Genomic DNA, 21,468 nt, shown 5'->3' with positions numbered 1-21,468 from the left:
TGAAGAAAGCACACATGAAACTGGATATGGAACAGGATAAAGCAACAGTGATGGTGGACATACAATTTACACAGTCGGGACACTATTGTATTCCATTACTGACAAATAATATTTCAAGTACAGTTGTTAAGGATGTAATGGCAGTTGAAAATGGGACTTTAGCTGATAAAAAGCTTGTTGTATTAAAACTGCGTCGGTAATTTGCGCATCCGTCTCCTCGGAGGCTGAAAAATGTATTAAAGGATGCAGGGGTAAGGGATGAAGACTATACTAAACTGATAGAACAGGTTAGTGATCGCTGTGAAGTTTGTAGGAAGTACAGAAGGACACCAGCACGACCAATAGTAACCTTACCTTTGGCCAAGGATTTTAACAACATTGTGGCCATGGACCTTAAGATCTGGGATAAAGCCAATAATATATTTATCTTGCATTTTGTAGATTTAGCAACCAGATTTAGTCAATCAACGATTGTACGAAGTAAAGAAAAAGCGTAATTCTGGATCAAATCGTAGAAAAATGGATAGGAACAGGAATAGGCCCACCGGCAAAATTCCTTATGGACAATGGGGGAGAATTTGCTAATGGTGAGTTTAGGGATATGTGTGAAAATGTGAATATCACAGTTATGAATACGGCTGCGGAAAGCCCATTTAATAATGGTGTGTGTGAAAGAAACCACGCGGTAATAGATGACATGCTCCGGAAAATTTTGGCGGATAGACCAAACTGCAAGTTAAATTCAGCTTTAGCATGGGTGGTACATACAAATAATTCATTGCAGATGGTTGGGGGCTATAGTCCCTATCAATTTGTGTTTGGTAGAAACCCTAAAATTCCGTCCATCTTCGAAGACCAGCCTCCAGCTTGGGAAGGGACTACAATTAGCTCTCCTTTTGCTGAGCATTTAAATGCATTGCATAGCAGTAGAAAAGCTTTTTGGATTGGATTGGATTGGATTTGTTTATTGTCACGTGTACCGAGGTACAGTGAAAAGTATTTTTCTGCGAGTAGCTCAACAGATCATTAAGTACATGAGAAGAAAAGGGAATAAAAGAAAATACATAATAGGGCAACACAACATATACAATGTAACTACATAAGCACTGGCATTGGATGAAGCATACAGGGTGTAGTGTTAATGAGATCAGTCCATAAGAGGGTCATTTAGGAGTCTGGTGACAGTGGGGAAGAAGCTGTTTTTGAGTCTGTTCTTGGAAGCAGAAGTCTCTGAAAGAATTCGCAGAGCTTTAAGACATAAGGTACGACCATCAGATGCCGTTTTTCAGCAAGAAAACATGGTATACTATAAAAGAGACAATTCTAATGAATGGAAAGGCCCAGGGAAGATCATAGGCATAGATGGCAAAACAATTATTTTGCAATATGGTAATCAAATTGTTAGTGTACATTCATCAAGGATAATGGGTACAGATTACAAATTTTTAAATTTAGAAAGAGCAGACAGACATGACGAGGAACCAGAGTCATCTGGTACGCACGTGTTACAGAACTATGAGTACCAGTTGACTGATATAGACAGGGTTTCTGTAGAGGAACACAACACTTCTGATGAATTAGAACCGGCCATTTTTCCGAAATGGCAAATGCCAAAAGTTGGTACAAAAGTGACATACTTGCCTGAAGGGTCTAGTCAATGGAAGGATGCAACTGTTAACCACTGGAAAGTATAAACATTGGTTGAATGTACAGCATTCAGGGGAGGGAGTCAAGACAATGGATTGGGAAAATGAAGTTCAAAAATGGAAGGCACAGAAACGCAGTGCCAGTTCTGATAGTACATCGGATAGTGAACAGGTCCGCAGGAAAAGGTCGAGAACAATTGAAAGGACATCCCACAGCAGAAGGGAAAGATCAAGCAGTAGCAGTACAGAACGAGATACCAGGCGGGAGAGGGGACGTAGTTGATCAAGATCTCGGAACATGAATACCAATAGGAGTAGAAGCTCACATGCACGTGAGATTTTGGTGGCTTCCAATAAATTAGATGAAAAAGTTATCAAAGATGCCAAACAGCAAGAACTGTATTGTTGGAGTGAATTTGGGGTATACACGGAAGTACTGGATAGGGGACAAAGAGCTCTATCGCACAGATGGATTTGCACGGAAAAGGTTCTTCCGGATGGAACTGATCAGGCAAAGGCCAGGCTTGTGGCAAGGGGATTTGAAGAAAACATAGAAGATCAGGATTTAATGGTAGGTTCACCTACGGCAGGAAAGGTTATTTTTAAGATCTTCTTGGCTCTATTAGCCACAAGGTCATGGGAATGCAAATCTATAGATAGAAAAATTGCTTTTTGCAAGGGCATCAGCTCCAAAGAGACATTTGTCTCCGTCCTCCAAAAAAGGCAGCTAACACAGAAGGGGTACTCTGGAAGTTGAACAAATGTGTATATGGATTAAATGATGCATCTAAAGTCTGTTTTTTTTTTGGTAAGGTCAGTTTTGTTAAAGTTAGGCTGTTGCCAGTTAAAAGCAGATCCAGCAATGTTTTACTGGCACTATAAAGGAAATCTTTCTGGCATCTTTATGATGCATGTCGATGATTTTTTGTGGGGTGGGACTAGTGATTTTGAAACTATTGTAATCTCTGGTTTGAGGAAAGAATTCAGGGTTGGAAGTCAGGCTTCCGGTGCATTTAAATATATTGGACTAGAAATCGGACAGACTAAGTTCGGAGCAACTTTATGTCAGCAATCTTATTTGGAAAGCATCAGCCCAATAGCAATTAGTCGTGGCCGGGTTTCACAAAAATCATAATGGTTTCAAAGATGGAAAAAGAGCAACTGCGAAGTTTAATTGGGCAACTGAATTTGATAGGTCGACAGACGAGACCGGACATGAGTTTTGATGTCTTAGAGTTGAGTACAAAAATGAATGATTCCAAAGTGGAAGACATAATAAGAGCAAATAAAGCGTTGGTCAAACTAAAAATGCAGGAGTGTGTTTTGAGGTTCCCGGTTTTAGGTGACCGTAGGCACTTGAAACTCATAGTTTATAGTATGCGTCCTATGCAAATTTATGTGATGGGGTTTCAAGCGCAGGAGGTTTTATAATTTTCCTTTTGGGGAACAATGGTAAATGTTGCCCTCTTGTGTGGGAAAAAAAGAAAATAAGGAGAGTAGTTGCTGAGACGTTAAACCTTTGACTCTTTATACTACAGCAGCTAAACGTCTAAGATACATTGGTGAGTCCATGCAGATCATTCACACCTCTTTAGCCTGTGATTATTCCTCTCTCCAATCGCACTGTCTGGACCTGTAAAGACTTAATTACCTGCAAAGACTCACATTCAAATCATCATCTTGCATCATTGACTTTGCCTATATATGTGTTTCTAGAACCCACCTCTTCACTCAACCGATGAACGAGCTGCCCTCCGAAAGCTAGTGATTCGAAACAAACCTGTTGGACTTTAACCTGGTGTTGTAAGACTTTTTACTGTTTGATATAAGATGGTGTTTGTCAGTACATTTTCCATGCTGTATGGTTTCTCAGCATGGTGGGAGGGGATTAATGCTCCGTTCTTTGAGGTGAGACAGTGATGTGTGTCCCAGTGTCTCAGACAGTGACGCTGTTGTTTTCTGTGACTGACGCTATGAAATCAATTCTCATTTCACTCACTGTGACAGGAGGTTAACGGCTTGATCAGTGGGTAGGGAGGAACAGACAGAACAAGGAGCTGCAATCATCAGTCACGGCCCAAAACCCTCACACAGCCCACACAGTCCGGAAACTTCTTCACTAAATATTCCTTCAGCTCCTTAATGAGAGCTCTGGAGCTGGAAAGGGAAACAGAGAAAGACATATTTTCGAGAAGCTCATGTACACAATGTCCATTCTACATTACCCACTAATGACACTCCGCCTACATTCAACTCATTGTTTAAGCTCCAGCCCACCTCCTGTTCCTATCCATATGTTTCTGTCAAGGAGTCAGATAAGTCTACAGTATAGGAGGAGGCCATTCGGCCCCTCGTGTCTATGCTAGCTGTTTACTAGAGTCATTCACAACTCACATCTCAGTTTAATGTCTGTTGCGGGGAAGTGACTGGAATCTGTCATTAGACACAAAATGAGTGAGAAATATGAACTGATCCGAGAGAGTCAGCATGGATTTAAAAAGGGTCAGACATGTTTAACTAATCTGGTTACATTTGTTAACAAGGTCACCAATGTGTCAGATCAGGGAATGTCCATGAATGTTATTTGTATGGATTTCCAGAAAACATTCTAGAAGGTTCCATACGAGAGTCTGATGATGAAATGGAAGCATATGGAATTTGATGAAATCTTTTTCCATGGACAAGGAATTAGTTAGGAGGTAGGAGACAGGGAGTAGGGATAATGTGTGTGTACTCCAATCAGCAAGATGTGAATAGTGATGTCCTCAGGGATCTGAGCTGGAGCCTCAGCTTTTCACTGTATTTATCTCTGACTTGGATGAAGGACTAGAGAGATATTCATTCGGTTAATGTTACCGAGGTAGAAATAGGACGTCTTAGTGATGGAGAGGATGATGTGGTGGGAAGCTCATCTCAGGGTCAAATAGGACACCATGGCTGTGAACTGTGTGGTTCAGAGTCAGACAGGCCCAGGGAGAGGGATGGAATCAGTGTCTGGGGAACAGAGATTGTGATGGGGACTGAAGACAATGGCAGATGGAGTTCAATGTGGGGATGTGAAATCATCCACTTTGGACCAAAGAAAGAGAAATCAGAGTTATTTCTAAATGGTGGGAAGCTGGGAATTGTGGAGGAACAGAGAGATGAGGCCAATGTTGTAAAGAGTCTGGTTGAGCAGCAGACAGTTGCTCAGGGAGAGGGATGGAGTTTGTATCGGGAGCTGAAGACGATGGCTTTGATCTTCCCAATGTGTTTCCCAGTGAGCCTGGCTCCTCAGTCCTGACTGCTCTTAGCTGCTGTTCTTGTCACTGATTGGACAGTTATTGTTAGAGATTCAGACCACAGCAGCAAGCCCCAGTGTAAAAAATAACAGCAAAGACTGTCAGATCGGAAGATTGAAACGTAACCAACAGAGGAAGTGAAAGAAGGGCTCAGAGCAGCTGGATGTTTGTTACTGACACGGGAGAAAACTGTGAACCGTGTCCACTACCTCGAATCTTCCAGCACAGAAGGAGGCCATTCTGCCCATCGTGCCGTGACTTACTCAATTAGTCCCACTCCCCCTCTCTATCCCCATAACCCAGCAAATCTTTCCTTTTCAGTGATATCTCCAATTGCCTCTTGTAGACCTGGGTCCACAGCACGAGACTGTCCCTAACCTGGCTCCAAATTGGCATCTCATTCATTCATTGGAAGACAAAATGCCTGGGCTGGGAAATGGAGCTCAGGGCTCCGAACATTCCCCCTCCCCTCCTGAGGGACACTTCATGCTGGGATACAGTTCCATGAAGCCCTACAGCACATTGTGGGGAGGCCGTGGTGTAGTGGTAATGTCACTGGACTAGTAATCCAGAGGCCCAGGCTAATGCTCTGGTCACAGGTTCAAATCCCACCATGGCAGCTGGTGGAATTTAAATTCAATGAATAAATCTGGAATTAAAAGCTCGTCTCAGTAATGATGACCATGAAACCATTGTCGATTGTCGTAAAAACCCATCTGGTTCACTCATGTCCTTTCGGGAAGGAAATCTGCCGTCCTTACCTGGTCTGGCCTACAGCCATGTGGTGAACTCTGAAATGGCCACTCAGTTGTATCAAACCGCTGAAAATCCTAAAAGGAATGAAATCGGATGCACAATCCGGCATCGACCTAGACCCCGGAAACAACAACGGCAAACCCAGCCTTGTCATAGGGCCAGAGGTGTTTACAGCATGGAAACAGGCCCTTTGGCCCAGGTTGTCCATGCGGCTCTGGAAAGTCCTCCTCACTAACATCACGGCGCATGTTTCACAATTGGGAGATCTGTCCCACAGACTAGTCAGCAACAGCCTGACATAGTCACACTCACAGAATCATACTTTATAGATAATGTCCCAAATAACATCATCACCCATGAGTATGTCCTGTCTCACCGACAGACCCGGCAGAGGTGGTGACACAGTGGTATATAGTCGGGAGGGAGTCACCCTGGGTGTCCTCAACATTGAATCCAGACTCCATGTGTTCTCATGGTACCCGGTCAAACATGGACAAGGAAACCTCCTGGTGGTTTCCATCGACTGCAGTTTATGAATCAGAACTCCGCCATGTTGAACACTTAGTGGAAGAAGCACTGAGGGTGAAATGGCACAAGTTGTATTCTGGGTGGGGAACTTCAATGTCCATCATGAACAGTGTCTCTGTGGCACCATTACTGACCAAACTGACCGTGTCCTAAAGGACATAGCTGCTCGACTGGGTCTGTGGCAAGTGATGCGGGAACCACAATGAGGAAAAAACACACTTGACTTCATCAACCTGCCTGCCTCAGCTGCATCTGTCCATGACAGTATCGGTAGGAGTGACCACCACACAGTCCTTGTGGAGACAAAGTCCCATCTTCACATTGAGGATACCCTCCATTGTGTTATGTGGCACTAACATCGTGATAAATGGGATAGATTCAGAACAGATGTAGCAATTTTAAACTGGACATCCATGTGGCATGTGAGCCATCAGCAGCAAAACTGTCCTCAGCCAAAACCTGTTACCTCATTGTCCGGCATATCCCCCACGTTACCGTGACCACCAAGCCAGGGGATCAACCCTGCTTCACTCCCCGAACAAGCACCAGAATGTGGCGACTAGCGGCTTTTCACAGTAACTTCATTGATGCCGACTTGTGACAATAAGTGATTATTATTATTTAGAATGCAGAGAGCATGTCAGGAGCAACACCAGGCATAGCTATAAATGAGCTGCCAACCTGGTGAAGCTACAGGACTACTTTCATGTTAAACAGCAGAAGCAGCAAGTGACAGACAGAGCTAAGCGATCACACAACATGTGGATGAGATCTAAGCTCTGTCGTCCTTCCACATCCAGTGATGAATGGTGGCGGACAATTAAACTCCTCATTGGAGGAGGAGGCTCCACAAATATCCCCATCCTCAATGGTGGGGAGCCCAGCACATCTGTGCAACAGACAAGGCTAAAGCATTCACAACAATCTTTAGCCAGTAGTGCCGAGTGGATGATCCATCTCGGCCTGCTCCGGAGTTCCCAGAATCACAGATATCAGTCTTCAGCCAATTGGATTGACTCCACGTGATATCAGGAAACAGCTGAAGGCACTGGATACTGCAAAGGCTCTGGGCCCTGACAATATTCTGGGAAGTGTACTGAAGACTTGTGCTCCAGAACTTTTCCCTTAGCCCAGCTGGTCCCATACAGCTACAACACTGGCATCTACCTGGCAATGTAGAAAATTGCCCAGGTACGTCCTGTACACAAGAAACAGGACAAACCCTATTCAGCCATTTGCTGCCCCGTCCATCTGCACTTGATCATTAGTAAAATGATGGAAGGTGTAATTAACAGCGCGATCATGTGGCACTTACTCAGCAATAACCTGCTCTCTGATTCTCAGTTTGGGTCACTCAGATCCTGACCTCATTACAGCCTTGGTTCAAACATGGACAAAAGAGCTGACCTCCAGAGGTGAGGTGAGAGTGGATGCCTTTGACATCAAAGGAATAAAGGAGCTTAGGAAAACTGGAGACAATGGGAATTGTGAAAAACTCTTTGCTGACTGGAATGATGCACGACACAAAGGAAAATGTTTCAGGTTTGGGCTGACAATGGCGAGTAACACACACGCCACACAAATACCAGGGAATGACCATCTGCAACAAGAGAGAATCTAACCATCGCCCCTTGCTATCACTGGCATCACTAAATCCCCCACTATACACATCCTGGGGATTACCATTGACCAGAAACTGAAATGGGCCACCCATAGAAATATTTGGCTACAAGAGCAGGTTAGAAGCTGGGAATCCTGCGGTGAGTCGCTCCCCTCCTGACTCCCCAAAGCCTGTCCACCATCTACAAGGCACAAGTCAGGGGTGTGATGGAATACTCTCCACTTCCCTGGATGAGAGCAGCTCCAACAACACTCAAGAAGCTCAACACCATCCCGGACAACGCAGCCTTTGATTGGCTCCCCACCCACCACCCTCCGTGTTCACTCCCTCCACCACTGATGCACTGCAGCAACTCGCCAAGGCTCCTTCAACATCCTCTTCAAAACCCACAACCACTACCATCTAGAAGGACAAGGTCAACAGGTACATGGGAACACCACCACCTGGGAGTTCCGCTCCAAGATACACCCTGTGCTGAATTGGGAATATATCTGCCGTTCCTCCACTGTCGTTTGGTAAACATTGTAAAAGTCACTCCCTAACAGCACCGTGGATGTACCTACACCACATGGACTGCAGTGGTTCAAGAAGACAGCTCACCACCACCTCCTCAGGAGAAATTAGGATTGGCAATAAATGCTGGTCCAACCAGCGACGCCCTCATGCTGGGAATGGATAATTTATTTAAAAATGCAACCTCAATGCTTCCCTATTCTGTGTGGGGAAGACTGGAATCTCTCAGCAGGATATTTGGCTGCAAGAGTCATCGCCACTTTGTCCAATTCTGCCCCCACCTGAAATCCCCACACAACCTGAATTTAAATAGCACCATAATGCACAAAACATCCCAAAATGTTTCACAGAGCGACAGTAGGAGGAATGGAGAGGGATTCAGGGCACTTTAGGAATATTGATCGAAGGATTGGGTGAACAGTAGGAGTTTGATGGAGTGGAGTGACCTGGTGAGGGGGAGGCATTAAGGGTGAGAATTCAGAGAGCAGGGCCGTGCCGCCTGAACGCTCTGCTATCAATGTTGGGATGAAGGATGCAGAAATAAGCAGTAGACCAGAGTCAGAAGTTGGAAGGATGAGGGGAATAATGTCAGTCTGCAGCAGGATGCAGAGGTATGGAGCAGTGAGGCAATGGAGGGAATTGGAGGTCAATCAGGTCAGGTGTTGTGGGTTAGTGAGGTCAGGGCAATTAGTCAGTGACGTCAGGGTTCACAGGTCAGTAACGTCAGAGGTAATTTAGGTCAGAACACAATGCCTTTGGGACAAGTTGGGGAATATGAAGCGTGGATGAATCAAGTTGAGAGAGGACATCGGAATAATGGCAGGGATAAAGGTTTCTGGTGAGGATTGAAGGGTCCAGTGGGAAGGAGGCCCATGTTTCCTGGTCCCTACTGGAGGATCCAGTGGGAAGGAGGCCCATGTTTACTGGTCCGCATTGGAGGGTCCAGTGGGAAGGAGGCCCATGTTTCCTGGTCCCTACTGGAGGATCCAGTGGGAAGGAGGCCCATGTTTCCTGGTCCCTATTGCAGGGTCCAGTGGGAAGGAGGCCCATGTTTACTGGTCCGCATTGGAGGGTCCAGTGGGAAGGAGGCCCATATTACTGGTCCCTATTGGAGAATCCAGTGGGAAGGAGGCCCATGTTTCCTGGTCCCTATTGCAGGGTCCAGTGGGAAGGAGGCCCATGTTTACTGGTCCGCATTGGAGGGTCCAGTGGGAAGGAGGCCCATGTTTACTGGTCCGCATTGGAGGGTCCAGTGGGAAGGAGGCCCATGTTACTGGTCCCTGTTGGAGGGTCCAATGGGAAGGAGGCCCATGTTTACTGGTCCCTATTGGAGAGTCCAGTGGGAAGGAGGCCCATGTTTACTGGTCCGCATTGGAGAGTCCAGTGGGAAGGAGGCCCATGTTTACTGGTCAGCATTGGAGAGTCCAGTGGGTAGGAGGCCCATGTTTACTGGTCCGCATTGGAGGGTCCAGTGCGAAGGAGGCCCATGTTATTGGTCCCTCTTGGAGGGTCCAATGGGAAGGAGGCCCATGTTTACTGGTCCCTATTGGAGGGACACTATGGGAAATATGGCTTTACTCCAGGAGAAGATGTGCTCCCGGGGGCAAGGGCAACATCCATTGGTGGAGCTGAGCAGAGGGAGAATTATCCTTCATTTCGTTGTGATCATCGAAGAATAGAATTTACAGTGATGAAGGAGGCCATTCGGCCCTTCGAATCTGAACCGGCACTTGAAAAGAGCACCCTATCTAAGCCCACATCTCCACTGTATCCCCGTAACCCAACCTAACCTTTTTTTGGGGCACTAAGGGCAATTTACCTCACCTGCACATCTTTGGACTGTGAGAGGACCCAGAGCAGGGGGAGGAAACCCATGCAGACACAGGGAGAACATGCAGACCTCGCACAGAATGTGACCCAAGTGGGACCCTGGTGCTGTAAAGAAACAGTGCTAACCACTGTGCTACCGTGCCGCCTCGGGGGGGAAAGAGAGAGAAAGAGAGAGAGGGAAGCATTTACATGTGATCCACCTGAGAGAGTGTGGGAAAGAGAGAGCAAGGGGTAGACTATGACAGAGAGAAAGAGGGAAGCATTTAACTTTTGCACCAGCCCTCAAAAGTGTTTCAATCTTCAGTAATAATGCCTGTTATAGAGATCAGTTAGAGAATTACAGAGTGATGGAGAGTGGGAGAGTGGAGAGAGGCAGTGAGGGGGAGAGAGAGAGGGAGAGACAGCGGGAGAAGGGGAAAGAAAAAGAGAGAGAGCAGAGACTTAGGGACAGATACTGAGGAAGAGAAGGAGATGGAGGGAGGGACGGAGTGAGAGAGAAGAGGAAGTGAAGGTGCTGACGTGGTGTCTCTGCCTCATACTATTTACATACTGAGGAACGGGCAGTGAGACTCTCACAGGCTGCAGCTTTATAAAGCAGAGCCCAGTGAAGGGAGAGTTTATCAGTAACCAGGCACAGGGACAGGAGCAGACACCATGATTTCAGCCATCCAGCTGATCTGGCCTCTGGCATTCTGCATCGCAGGTACAAATCTCTCTCTTTCCACCTGGAATATTTTCCTGCTCTCCATTTCAATCCAATTCTACTGACTTGTGATTGAAGGGAAAATGCTGAAAGCAGAGGAACAGTCAGTGTCTCCAACAATATCTCATTGTACAGGCTCTTTCTGTGACAGTTCTTACTTCACTCTGTTTCTCTATTACTCCTCAGGTATCAGTGGAGACATCATCATGACCCAGTCTCCCCCGGTGTTGTCATTGAGCCTGGGCCAGACCGCAACCATCACCTGTACGGCCAGTCAATCTGTTAGCAGTTATGTTGCTTGGTATCAACAGCGAGAAGGTCAGAAACCGGCTCTGCTGATCTACTATGCAACAACTCGTTTCACAGGAATATCCAACCGATTCACCGGCAGTGGATCTGGAACACAATACACCCTGACAATCAGCAATGTGCAAAATGAGGATGTCGCTGATTATTACTGTCAGCAAGGTGCCAGCTTCCCCTACACAGTGATACAGAGCCTCACAAAAACCTCAATACGCACAGCACCACCTCCGCTCCTCACACTTCCCAGTTTTATGCAATATATAATAAACACAAGAAAGGAAACTGAACAAATGATTCTCAGTGTCCACTACACACTCCAGTCCCTGTGGTGTCCACAGCTCACTGAAGGCCTCAAGTTTCCATCTGACTCTCCATGTCCACGTATGAAGAGCAGCTGAAAGATTTATCATCCAAAATTATAATTCTCAACTCTCCCAACAAAACACAGAGACATTGAGAGAAACAGAGAGTGAGAAAGACATGAGTGAGTGAGAGACAGAGAGAGGATGAGAGTGAGTGAGTGAGAGACAGAGAGAGACGAGAGAGGGTGAGAGTGAGTGAGTGAGAGACAGAGAGAGACAGAGAGAAGGTGAGAGTGAGTGAGTGAGAGACAGAGAGAGACAGAGAGAGGGTGAGAGTGAGTGAGTGAGAGACAGAGAGAGGGTGAGAGTGAGTGAGTGAAGCAGAGACAGAGAGAGGGTGAGAGTGAGTGAGTGAGAGACAGAGAGAGACAGAGAGAGGGTGCGAGTGAGTGAGTGAGAGACAGAGACAGACAGAGAGAGGATGAGAGTGAGTGAGTGAGAGACAGAGAGAGGGTGAGAGTGAGTGAGTGAGAGACAGAGAGAGGGTGAGAGTGAGTGAGTGAGAGACAGAGATAGACAGAGAGAGGGTGAGAGTGAGTGAGTGAAGCAGAGACAGAGGTTTTTGTACAGCCCCTGTACTGGAAGCTGCCAGTGTGGCTCACGTTCGGTAAAGGAACCAAGCTCAGACTGAGTAAGTAAATCCCAATCCTCCGGTATTAACCCTTTCAATACTGAAACGTTCTCAAACACAAATGCTGAATAGTTGAAGGTGTTAGTGGGGAGCTGCAGTGAATGAAATGGTTCATTGAAGAACACTGTGTCGAACAGGGTGCCCAGCTGTATTTCTTTTGTTCCATTACCCCCTTTAAGCAGCAAGATATAAGTAAGCAGCTTTTACCCACCGTGTCGAGGAGATCTGGACGTTTGCAGACTGTGTTCACATTCCTGGACCATGGAGTGAAATCACTCACTAGATTCCTGTCAGTCTCCGTGTGACAGACATGGGCAGAGTTTGATGTGAGCTCTGGCTCCCTGTCACACTCTCTGATATAACTGATCACAGCAGCTGCAGCACAGTGAGACAGCGAGGTCCCACTTCCCCCAGCTTTAACTCTGCTCTCTCCACTCCCTGCTTATCTCTTAGCAAAGTTCTGATGACAAACAGGTCCAGCAGGGCTCACAGTCCAGTGGCTTCAGTGTTCCAGGCTTTTGGGGAGACTCTCAGTTACTTTCTCTTTGGGTCGAGTTCAGTCCGATATTTATTCCTGATCCAATATTCCTGAAAATCCCTGGAGATATTTTATTGTTTGTTGTGATGTGTGATCTCTGACGGGGCCAACATTTATTGCCCATCCCTAATTGCCCTTGAACTGAGTGTCTTGCTCGGCCATTACAGAGGACTTTTCAGAGTCAACACGTTACTGCGGATCTGGAGTCACTTGTAGGCTGGACAAGGTCAGGATGGCAGATTCCCACTTCAGATCCACACATCCCACGTTTCTAAATGGCCCAAACTCCACTTTCCTGCTGGTCCCCACAACCCTTGACCCCCTCGTCAATCAAAAATCTGTCTAACTCCGCCTCAATGTCCCAGATTCAATGTCCCAGCATGCACTGCTCTCTGGGAAAGAGAATTCTAAACACTAACGACCCTCTGAGAGAAGAAATTCCTCCTCATCTCCGCCTTAAATGGGGATCCCTTATTTTTAAACTGTGTGCACTAATTCTGGATTCCCCACGAGGGGAAACATTCTCTCAGCATCCACCCTGTCAAGCTCCCTCAGAATCTTATATGTTTCAATAAGATCACCCCTCATTCTGCAATGAGGACAGACCCAACCAGCTCAACCTTTCCTCATCAGACATTCCATTCCTCAATGGAATCAGCCCAGTGAACCTTCTCTGAACTGCTTCCAATGTCGGAATATCTGTCCTTAAGTAAGGACTTCCAAATATGTGCAGGTTAGGTGGATTGGCCAGACCAAATTGCCTCTTAATTGGAAAAAATGAATTGGGTATTCTAAATTTATTTAAAAAAAAAGATAATGTAGGGTGCTCTTTCCACTCGATGGGCCGAATGGCCTCCTTCTGCACTGTAAATCCTATGATTCTATGAGACCAACACTGTAGCCAGTACTCACGGTGTAGTCACAACGTGCTGTATAGATGGAGCAAGACTTCCCGACTTTTATACTCCATCCCCCTTGTAATAAAGGACAACATTCCATTTACCTTCCTAATCACTTGCTGTACCTGCAGGTTGACGTTCTGTGATTCATACACAAGGACACCCCGATCCCTCTGTACCACAGTTTTCTGCAGTCTCTCTCCATTTCAATAATATGCTGCTTTTCTATTCTCCCTAACAAAGTGGACAACCTCACATTTCCCCACATTATACTCCATCTGTCAAATGTTCTCCCCACTCACTGAATCTATCGATATCCCTTTGCAGACTCTGTATCCTCCTCACAACTTGCTTTCCTACCTATCATTTTATCATCAGCAAATTTAGCTACAATATTGTCATTCCCTTCATCCAGCTCATTAATATAGATTGTAGAGTTAAAACCCCAAACAACAGCCATCTTCCTTTGTGCTGGGTATGATCCAACCGGCGGAGAGTTTCCCCCGGATTCCCATTGACTCCAGTTTTGTTTGGGCTCCATGATATTAAACTCAGTCAAATGCTGCCGCGATGTCAAGGGCAGTCAGTCACTCTGGCCTCACCTCTGGAGTTCAGCTCTTTTGTCAATGTTTGTACCAAGGCTGTAATGCGGTCAGGAGCGAAGAAGTGACCCTGGCAGATCCTTAACTGAGTGTCAGTGAGCAGGTTATTGCTGAGTAAGTGCTACTTGATAGCAGTGTCGATAACAACACCCATCATTTTGCTGATGATCGATGGATAGTAATTGTCCGGATTGGATTTGTCCAGCTTTTTGTGGACAGGACACTGCTGGGTAACTGGTCGATGCCAGTTTTGTAGCTAAACTGGAACAGCTTGGCTAGGGGTGTGTCCTGGACACAAGACCACCAGAAATAGGGGCCGTATTTCTCCAGTGTTGCAATTCAATTTTCCCGCCAGCAGCACAGCACCGCCAGCGGGTTTCACAGCGGCTGGGGTGGTTGCTATGGCAAATCCCATTGACAATCGTCGGGAAGATATTATCCTGCCGCCAGAGAATGGCGCGCAACCAAGAATCACAGAATCAGAATAGAATTTACAGTGCAGAAGGAGGCCATTCGGCCCATCGAGTCTGCACCAGCTCTTTGAAAGAGCACCCTACCCAAGCCCACACCTCCACCCTATCCCCATAACCCGGTAACCTCACCCAACACTAAGGGAAATCTTGGACACTAAGGGCAATTTAGCATGGCCAATCCACCTAACCAGCACATCTTTGGACTGTGGGAGGAAACCGGAGCACCCGGAGGAAACCCACGCACACACGGGGAGAACATGCAGACTCCGCACAGACAGTGACCCAAGCCGGGAATCGAACTTGGGACCCTGGAGCTGTGAAGCAATTGTGCTAACCACTATGCTACCATGCGGCTGGTGAACCGGACGTTCCCGCGCAGGAGCAGGGATAGATTATTCTGACCCCTGGACACAGAGGCTAATGTAATCTCACTCTTGACCTCAGCCCAGGGCTGGGCAGCAAGGTCTGAAGTGAAATTTAGAAACTTCTACCCTGGCACCCAGTCAGTATCCTTTGTGAAGTGTGTTGCTCCAAGTCTGCTCCAATGTTCTGGGATAAAGTTCTCCCGACCTGTGTGTGATCTGAGGTTTGTAATATTCAATCTGTTCCCCCAGACAGACACTGTGTCTTTAAATGCTCTCACTATTAACCATTTCAGTGCTGAATTTCTAGTGAACTTCTTTACAAATGTTTAGGTAACATTCCAAAATGATCTAATCAGTTTAAAATCAGACATTTACCTCCTGACATGAACCAATTTGAAATCCAATTTGTCACTTTCCCTTGGATTCCATCAGCGTTTAATTTCCAGACCCATCTGTCATTGGAAACTTGTGAAAATCCTTGGAAAATCCATGTTGTCAACATCAGATTCCCTTCCCTCATCACCCCTCCTCTTTCCCTCCACATCAAATTCAAAATCACTCCCTCGGCCTATCTCTTCCTCCCTTTTAAACAACGGTATAACATTATCAGTCCTCCAATCCTCCGACACCATGCCTATAGTCAGAGAGGATTGGAAAATAATGGTCAGAGCCTCCGCTATTTCTCCCTTGCTTCCCTTAGCAGCCTGGGATACATTTCACCCGGGCCTGGGGATTTCTCCACTTTCAAAGACGATAGACACGTTAATATCTCCTCTCTCATTATCTTTATCACATCCAAAATTTCACAATTCTCCTCCTCCTGAACTACAATGTCTGCTTTGTCCCTCTCGTTAGTGAAAACTGATGTAAATTATTCATTAAGAACCATCTCCATGTCTTCTACCTCCACACACAAGTTACCTTTTTGCTCTCTAATTGGTTCCACTCATTCATTAGTTATCCTGCAGCAACGCCCCACACTATTGATTTGTGTGAACATATTGGTTCTGAAATCTCTCTATCTCCAGCTTAAATATCCTCCCACTGCTCTGACACTGTTTTACCCTCAAGTCGCTGTTTCCTGTCCATTTTGTCAAATCCCAGTTTCGTAAAATTGACCTTTCCCCAATTTAAAACTTTTCCTCTTGGTCGATCTTTACCATTTTCCATAACTACTCTAAATCTAACTGAATTATGATCACTATTACCCAAATACACTCCTACTGATACCCCTTCCGCCTGCCCAGATTCAATCCCTAAATTTGTCCAAAACTGCTCCTTCTCTTGTTGGAATTGTTCCGTGCTGGTTAGAAAGGTTACTCAGAATGGATTGTCAGAATTCTACATCATCAATACATTGACACATGTCTTGATTCCAGTTAATATTCGGGAAGTTGAAACCCTTTATAATGGCAGCAATTAAAATTCCTTCCTTTCTCTTTCAGGCCGTGAGAATTCACAACCCACGCTAACCCTGCTACCCCCCTCCCTGGAGGAGGTCAAGACAAAGGACACTGCCACCCTGGTGTGCCTTGCCAATCACTTCTATCCTGATGAGGTGGTGGTGGAGTGGAAGAAGGACGGGGCAGTCATTGCGGACGGGGTTCAGACCAGCAACTACCTGCGAGCTTCGGACAACACCTACAGTGTCAGCAGCCTGCTGACCCTCTCTGGCTCTGCCTGGGAGTCCAACGCCCGCTTCTCCTGTGCTCTCACCCATGTGAGCCTCTCCTCTGCCCTCAGCAAGAGCATCAGGAGGTCAGAATGTGCGTAGAGTGTTAGAGACAGTTCACAGAGGAGACACAACTTTAAATAGAACAGGGGTGAGCTGGGAGGACAAAGGTCATTGTCAGCACTGAATTACAACTCTCTTCCTTCTCGGGACTGGGTCCGAGACACTTCTGAGGGTCAGGGGCTAAGACATGTTTTTGGGACATTGTAGAGGGATATTTACTCTGCATGTAATCCCATGCAGCATCTGTTCTGGGAAAGTTTGATGGGATAGTGCAGACTCGTGAATCCAAGTAAAACCTCTCTAAGATGCTGAAGACTGTCAGCTGGACCAAAATAATGTGACCCCTTAAGTCTCTGCTTCAGGAAACCAGACCTCCTTCCTGCTCACCCTGCAGTTACAATTTAAGGTTTAGTCACTGTTTAAAGGGACAGAATACTCATGTCATTGATAAAATCTCCACAAGTGTTTTAATAAACCTCCGTTCTCCCTCTGAATTTCTCCAGCTTTCTCTGGCTGGGCTGTTTATTGAAGTCTTTTTTCTGACAATGTAAATCTGTAAAAGGTAATAAACATTAAGAATATTCAGTATGTGTCTCGTGTGTGCTTTGGAAATGTCCCTCCTCCCCATCAGCTGATTGGCTGCATTTCATCAAGTGATTGTCATGATTGGCTGGTTTGCCTGTCAATCAATGACACATCAGCCGAAGATTGGATTCAAAGACAATTATCAATAATTTAAAAATAATCAGTTTTATCTGTTTTGTGAGGGTCACGAAGAATCCAGCACGAGTTGAAGGATAGAAAGAAATAACATTTATTTACAATAACATATATATACAACAGCAGCAGCAGCAGCAACTCCCTTCCTGCTCACTCCTCTCTAGCTGGTTCCAAACGGGCCAGCTTTGTTAATGCAGGGAGTCTGCTAATGATTTCTCCGCCCTCCTCATTGGGGAAGCTCATACTTCCACAGGATTGTGGGATTGCCATTAGACCCCAGCCAGTGGTAAGCAGGCAGGTTATAACATGCCTCCCCCCCCAAAGTCCAAGGAATCCACCGACGACCCTGGCGAGGAAGGGCGTCGGACTCGTTTTGCCGCAGGCCGGACACCATTTGCACGAGGCGCTGGATCGGGCGGCGTGTAACGAAACAGAGAACGGCGCTTCCGTGATGAACGGCGTAACGGTTGTACATCCACAGCCCGTGGGCCCAAGGATTCCCCCTCTGAGGCGTCCTGAGTCTCCATCTCGGAGTCTGAGTCCGCTGCCTCCGTCATCTCGCCGTCTCTATCTTCACGCGGTTCTGCAACGACCTGTGCAGGCTTTGAGTGCGGCACCAGAGGAAGATTGTGAGGAATACTCTCCACTGTGTCTGGTCTCTGTGGCTGTAGAAATGAGCTCCAGGGTGGGGAATCTTTGAAAGGGATGGTCTTCTGGACCGAACATGGTCTACATGCTTGCGCTGGGCTTGCACCTGGTAAGAGATAGGGCCCACTTGGCGAAAGATAACGGCAGGGACCCTCTGGGCACAACCAGCAAAATTTCGAACGAACACTGGGTCACCGGGCGCAAACTGGCTAATCGGCCGATGCTGAGAAAAACCATGTCCCTGCCGTTCTTGAGTGTGGCATACCTTTTCGCCAATGTCCGGGAAAACCATGCCAAGGCGGGTGCGAAGTCTCCGGCCCATTAGGAGTTCCGCGGGAGCTACCCCAATCACCGCATGTGGAGTGGTCCTAGATGAAAACAAAAAATGAGCCAGTCTCGTGTCCATAGACCCGGAAGACTGCTTCTTTAGGCCTCGTTTGAATGTCTGCACTGCGCGCTCCGCCAACCCATTGGAAGCCGGGTGGTATGGAACGGTGCGGATATGGCATATGCCGTTCATCTTCATGAACCTCGCAAACTCCTCACTTGTGAACGGAGTGCCGTTATCCGTGACCAGCACCTCGGGGCGGCCATGCATACTGAAAGACAAACGCATCTTCTCGATTGTTGCGCAGGACGTTGTGCCTACCATCTTATTTAGACTGGGCATCAATTAATAGAAGGAACATGGATCCTTGAAAAAGGCGGGCGAAATCTGCATGCATGCGTGCCCAAGGCCGCCCTGGCCATTCCCAGTGATGTAGGGGCATGGCTGGCGGAAGCTTATGATGCTCCTGGCAAATGGAGCAGTTTTGGGCCACCTTCTCAATGTCGGTGTCGAGGTCTGGCCAACAGACATAACTCCGGGCCAACATTTTCATTTTGGTCACACCCGGATGCCCATTGTGCAAGTCCCTTAGTATCAGCTCCTGTCCTTTTTCCGGGACAATCACACGCGTCCCCCACAAGAGGATACCGTCTTCCACGCTGAATTCTGACAGCTTGGAGGAAAATGCCCGCAACTCGCCTGGGAACTGTCTATGCTGCCCACCATACAGGAGTATGTGCCGAACCTTTGACAGGACTGGCTTCGTTTGGGTCCACTCACGGATCTGTGATGCCGTGACAGGCAAGGTGTCCATAAAATTTAGGGTTGCGACCACCTCACCGGTTGTGGGGGTTGACATGGGGCCGATCGATAAAGGCAATCGGCTCAGTGCATCGTCAATCGCGATCTGGGTTCCTGGTTTGTGCTCCAGAAAATACTCGTATGCAGCGAGCAACAAAGCCCAGCGCTGGATCCGTGCGGAAGCAATGGGCGGTATTGGCTTATCCTCTCGTAAAAGTCCCAGCAGAGGCTTATGATCAGTCACGATAGTGAAGTGGCGACCATACACATACTGGTGGAAGCGTTTCACTGCAAAGACCACTGCCAGGCCCCCCTCCTCGATCTGCGCGTACTTTTTCTCCGCTGCAGTCAATGTGCGGGAGGCGAAAGCTATCGGTCGCTCGGCCCCGTTCTCCATCTTGTGGGACAGGACGGCCACAATACCATACGGGCATGCATCACACGTGATGAGCAAAGGCTTTCCAGGATCATAGTGGGTTAGTAACCCAGACGACGACAATTGTTGTTTTACCCGCCGGAAAGCGGTTTCTTGCGGCTGACCCCAAACCCAGGGGTGATTCTTCTTTAGCAGAAGGTGCAACGGGGCCAGCGTAGCTGCCAGTTTGGGGAGGAACTTCCCGTAATAGTTAATGAGGCCGAGAAAAGAACGAAGATGCGAAGTGTCAATCGGGGTGGGGGCCTGTTGAATTGCACGCACCTTCTCTGCGACGGGGTGCAGACCTTCGCGGACCACCCGATAACCTAGGTAGACTACTTCCTTTGCCTGAAATACGCACTTTGTGCGACGTAAACGGACTCCAGCCTCTGAAAAGTGTCTAAGGCCAGCTTCCAAATTTTCCAATGTTCCTGCTCTGACGTCCCTGTAATCAAAACGTTGTCTAAGTAGACAGCGACACGAGGTAAACGTCTCAAGATGCCCTCCATGACGCTTTGAAAAATAGCGCAGGCAGAGGATACCCCAAAGGGCAACCATGTATATTCATACAGGCCCCGGTGTGTATTACTCGTTACATATGGCCGGGAGGCAGGGTCTAGCTCTAACTGTAGGTAGGCGTGACTCATATCTAATTTTGTGAACGAGAGTCTGCCTGCAAGCTTCACGTAGAGAACCTCTATGCGAGGCATTGGATATCGGTCGAGCTGGGAAGCCGCATTCACTGTAAGATTATAGTCGCCGCACAAGCGAATTGTGGCATCTAGCTTCATTACAGGTACAATTGGGGCTGCCCAGTCAGCGAAACGGACAGGCCTGATAATACCCAAGGTCTCTAAACGAGTGAGCTCCCCTTCTATCTTCTTGAGCAAGGCGTAAGGCACCGGGCGCGCCCGAAATAGTGCGGTGTGGCTCCTGGTTCGACTTGGATACGGGGCCCCTTTTATTTTCCCCAAACCAGGCTGGAATACATCTGGGTATCATCCTAGCACCTCAGTCAACCCTCCGGAACCTGTTTGGAGGATGTGCTGCAAATGGCGCAGCCAGTCCCGACCCAAGAGGCTGGGCCCATGGCCGTGCACCACGATAAGTGGGAAACGCCTCTCCAGGCGTCCATAAACAACAGGGGTCATCGTAGTTCCTGCAATGTCCAATGGTTCCCCCGTGTAGGTGGCCAACCTGGCCTGTGTGTCGGTTAATGTAAGGTTCCGTATACCCTGCTTGATGCTTTCGAATGTCCTCTGGGCGATCACGGAGACCGCTGCGCCAGTGTCCAACTCCATCTCAAGCGGGTGAACATTGACCCGTACTGTCCCCTTAATGGGGGCCACAGGGGGAGCTGCCACACAATGCAGCTGCAGGCAGTCGTCCTCCATCTCCACGTCCTCGGGAGTAGTCGCTGCAGGTTCATCCAAATTAAAGGTACGGTCCCTGGGCTGGCCCCGGTTTCTGTCAGAAAGACGGTGCCTTTGGCGCCTCCAGGACCGGTGTCCACGACGGGGTCGGCGCCCACAAGTCCGACACGGACATGGCTCCTCATCCATTGGTTCTGGAGAAGGCTCCCTTCGGGGAGGAACGTCTGACGGCCACTTGCGTCGATCCGGACGACGCCTCACGCAAGGTACCGCAGGGGTGTTGGGAGACACTTTTGGATGGAAGGGGTTGCACCCAAGGCGTGCACCTCCATTCCCTGTAGCTCCTGAACTCCTCGTTCTGCGCTCTCTCGGGACAATACTATTTGAATGGTCT

General features: G+C 47.6%; 1 gene segment (V, D, J or C); it reads left to right on the top strand.

The window, feature by feature from the left end:
• The first annotated feature begins 10,740 nt into the window (after positions 1 to 10,740).
• LOC140426672 (Ig kappa chain V region Mem5-like) lies at positions 10,741 to 17,374 on the top strand. The segment is given in 4 exon segments: positions 10,741 to 10,878; positions 11,065 to 11,360; positions 12,144 to 12,177; positions 16,500 to 17,374. Coding segments are annotated over 4 exon segments (708 nt in total).
• The last annotated feature ends 4,094 nt before the right edge of the window (positions 17,375 to 21,468 follow it).

This window comes from Scyliorhinus torazame, chromosome 7 (assembly GCF_047496885.1).
Source record: "Scyliorhinus torazame isolate Kashiwa2021f chromosome 7, sScyTor2.1, whole genome shotgun sequence".
NCBI classification, from domain to species: domain Eukaryota; kingdom Metazoa; phylum Chordata; class Chondrichthyes; order Carcharhiniformes; family Scyliorhinidae; genus Scyliorhinus; species Scyliorhinus torazame.
The sequence above is the reverse complement of the archived record's forward strand: the minus strand, read 5'-3'. Positions and strand labels throughout refer to the sequence as shown.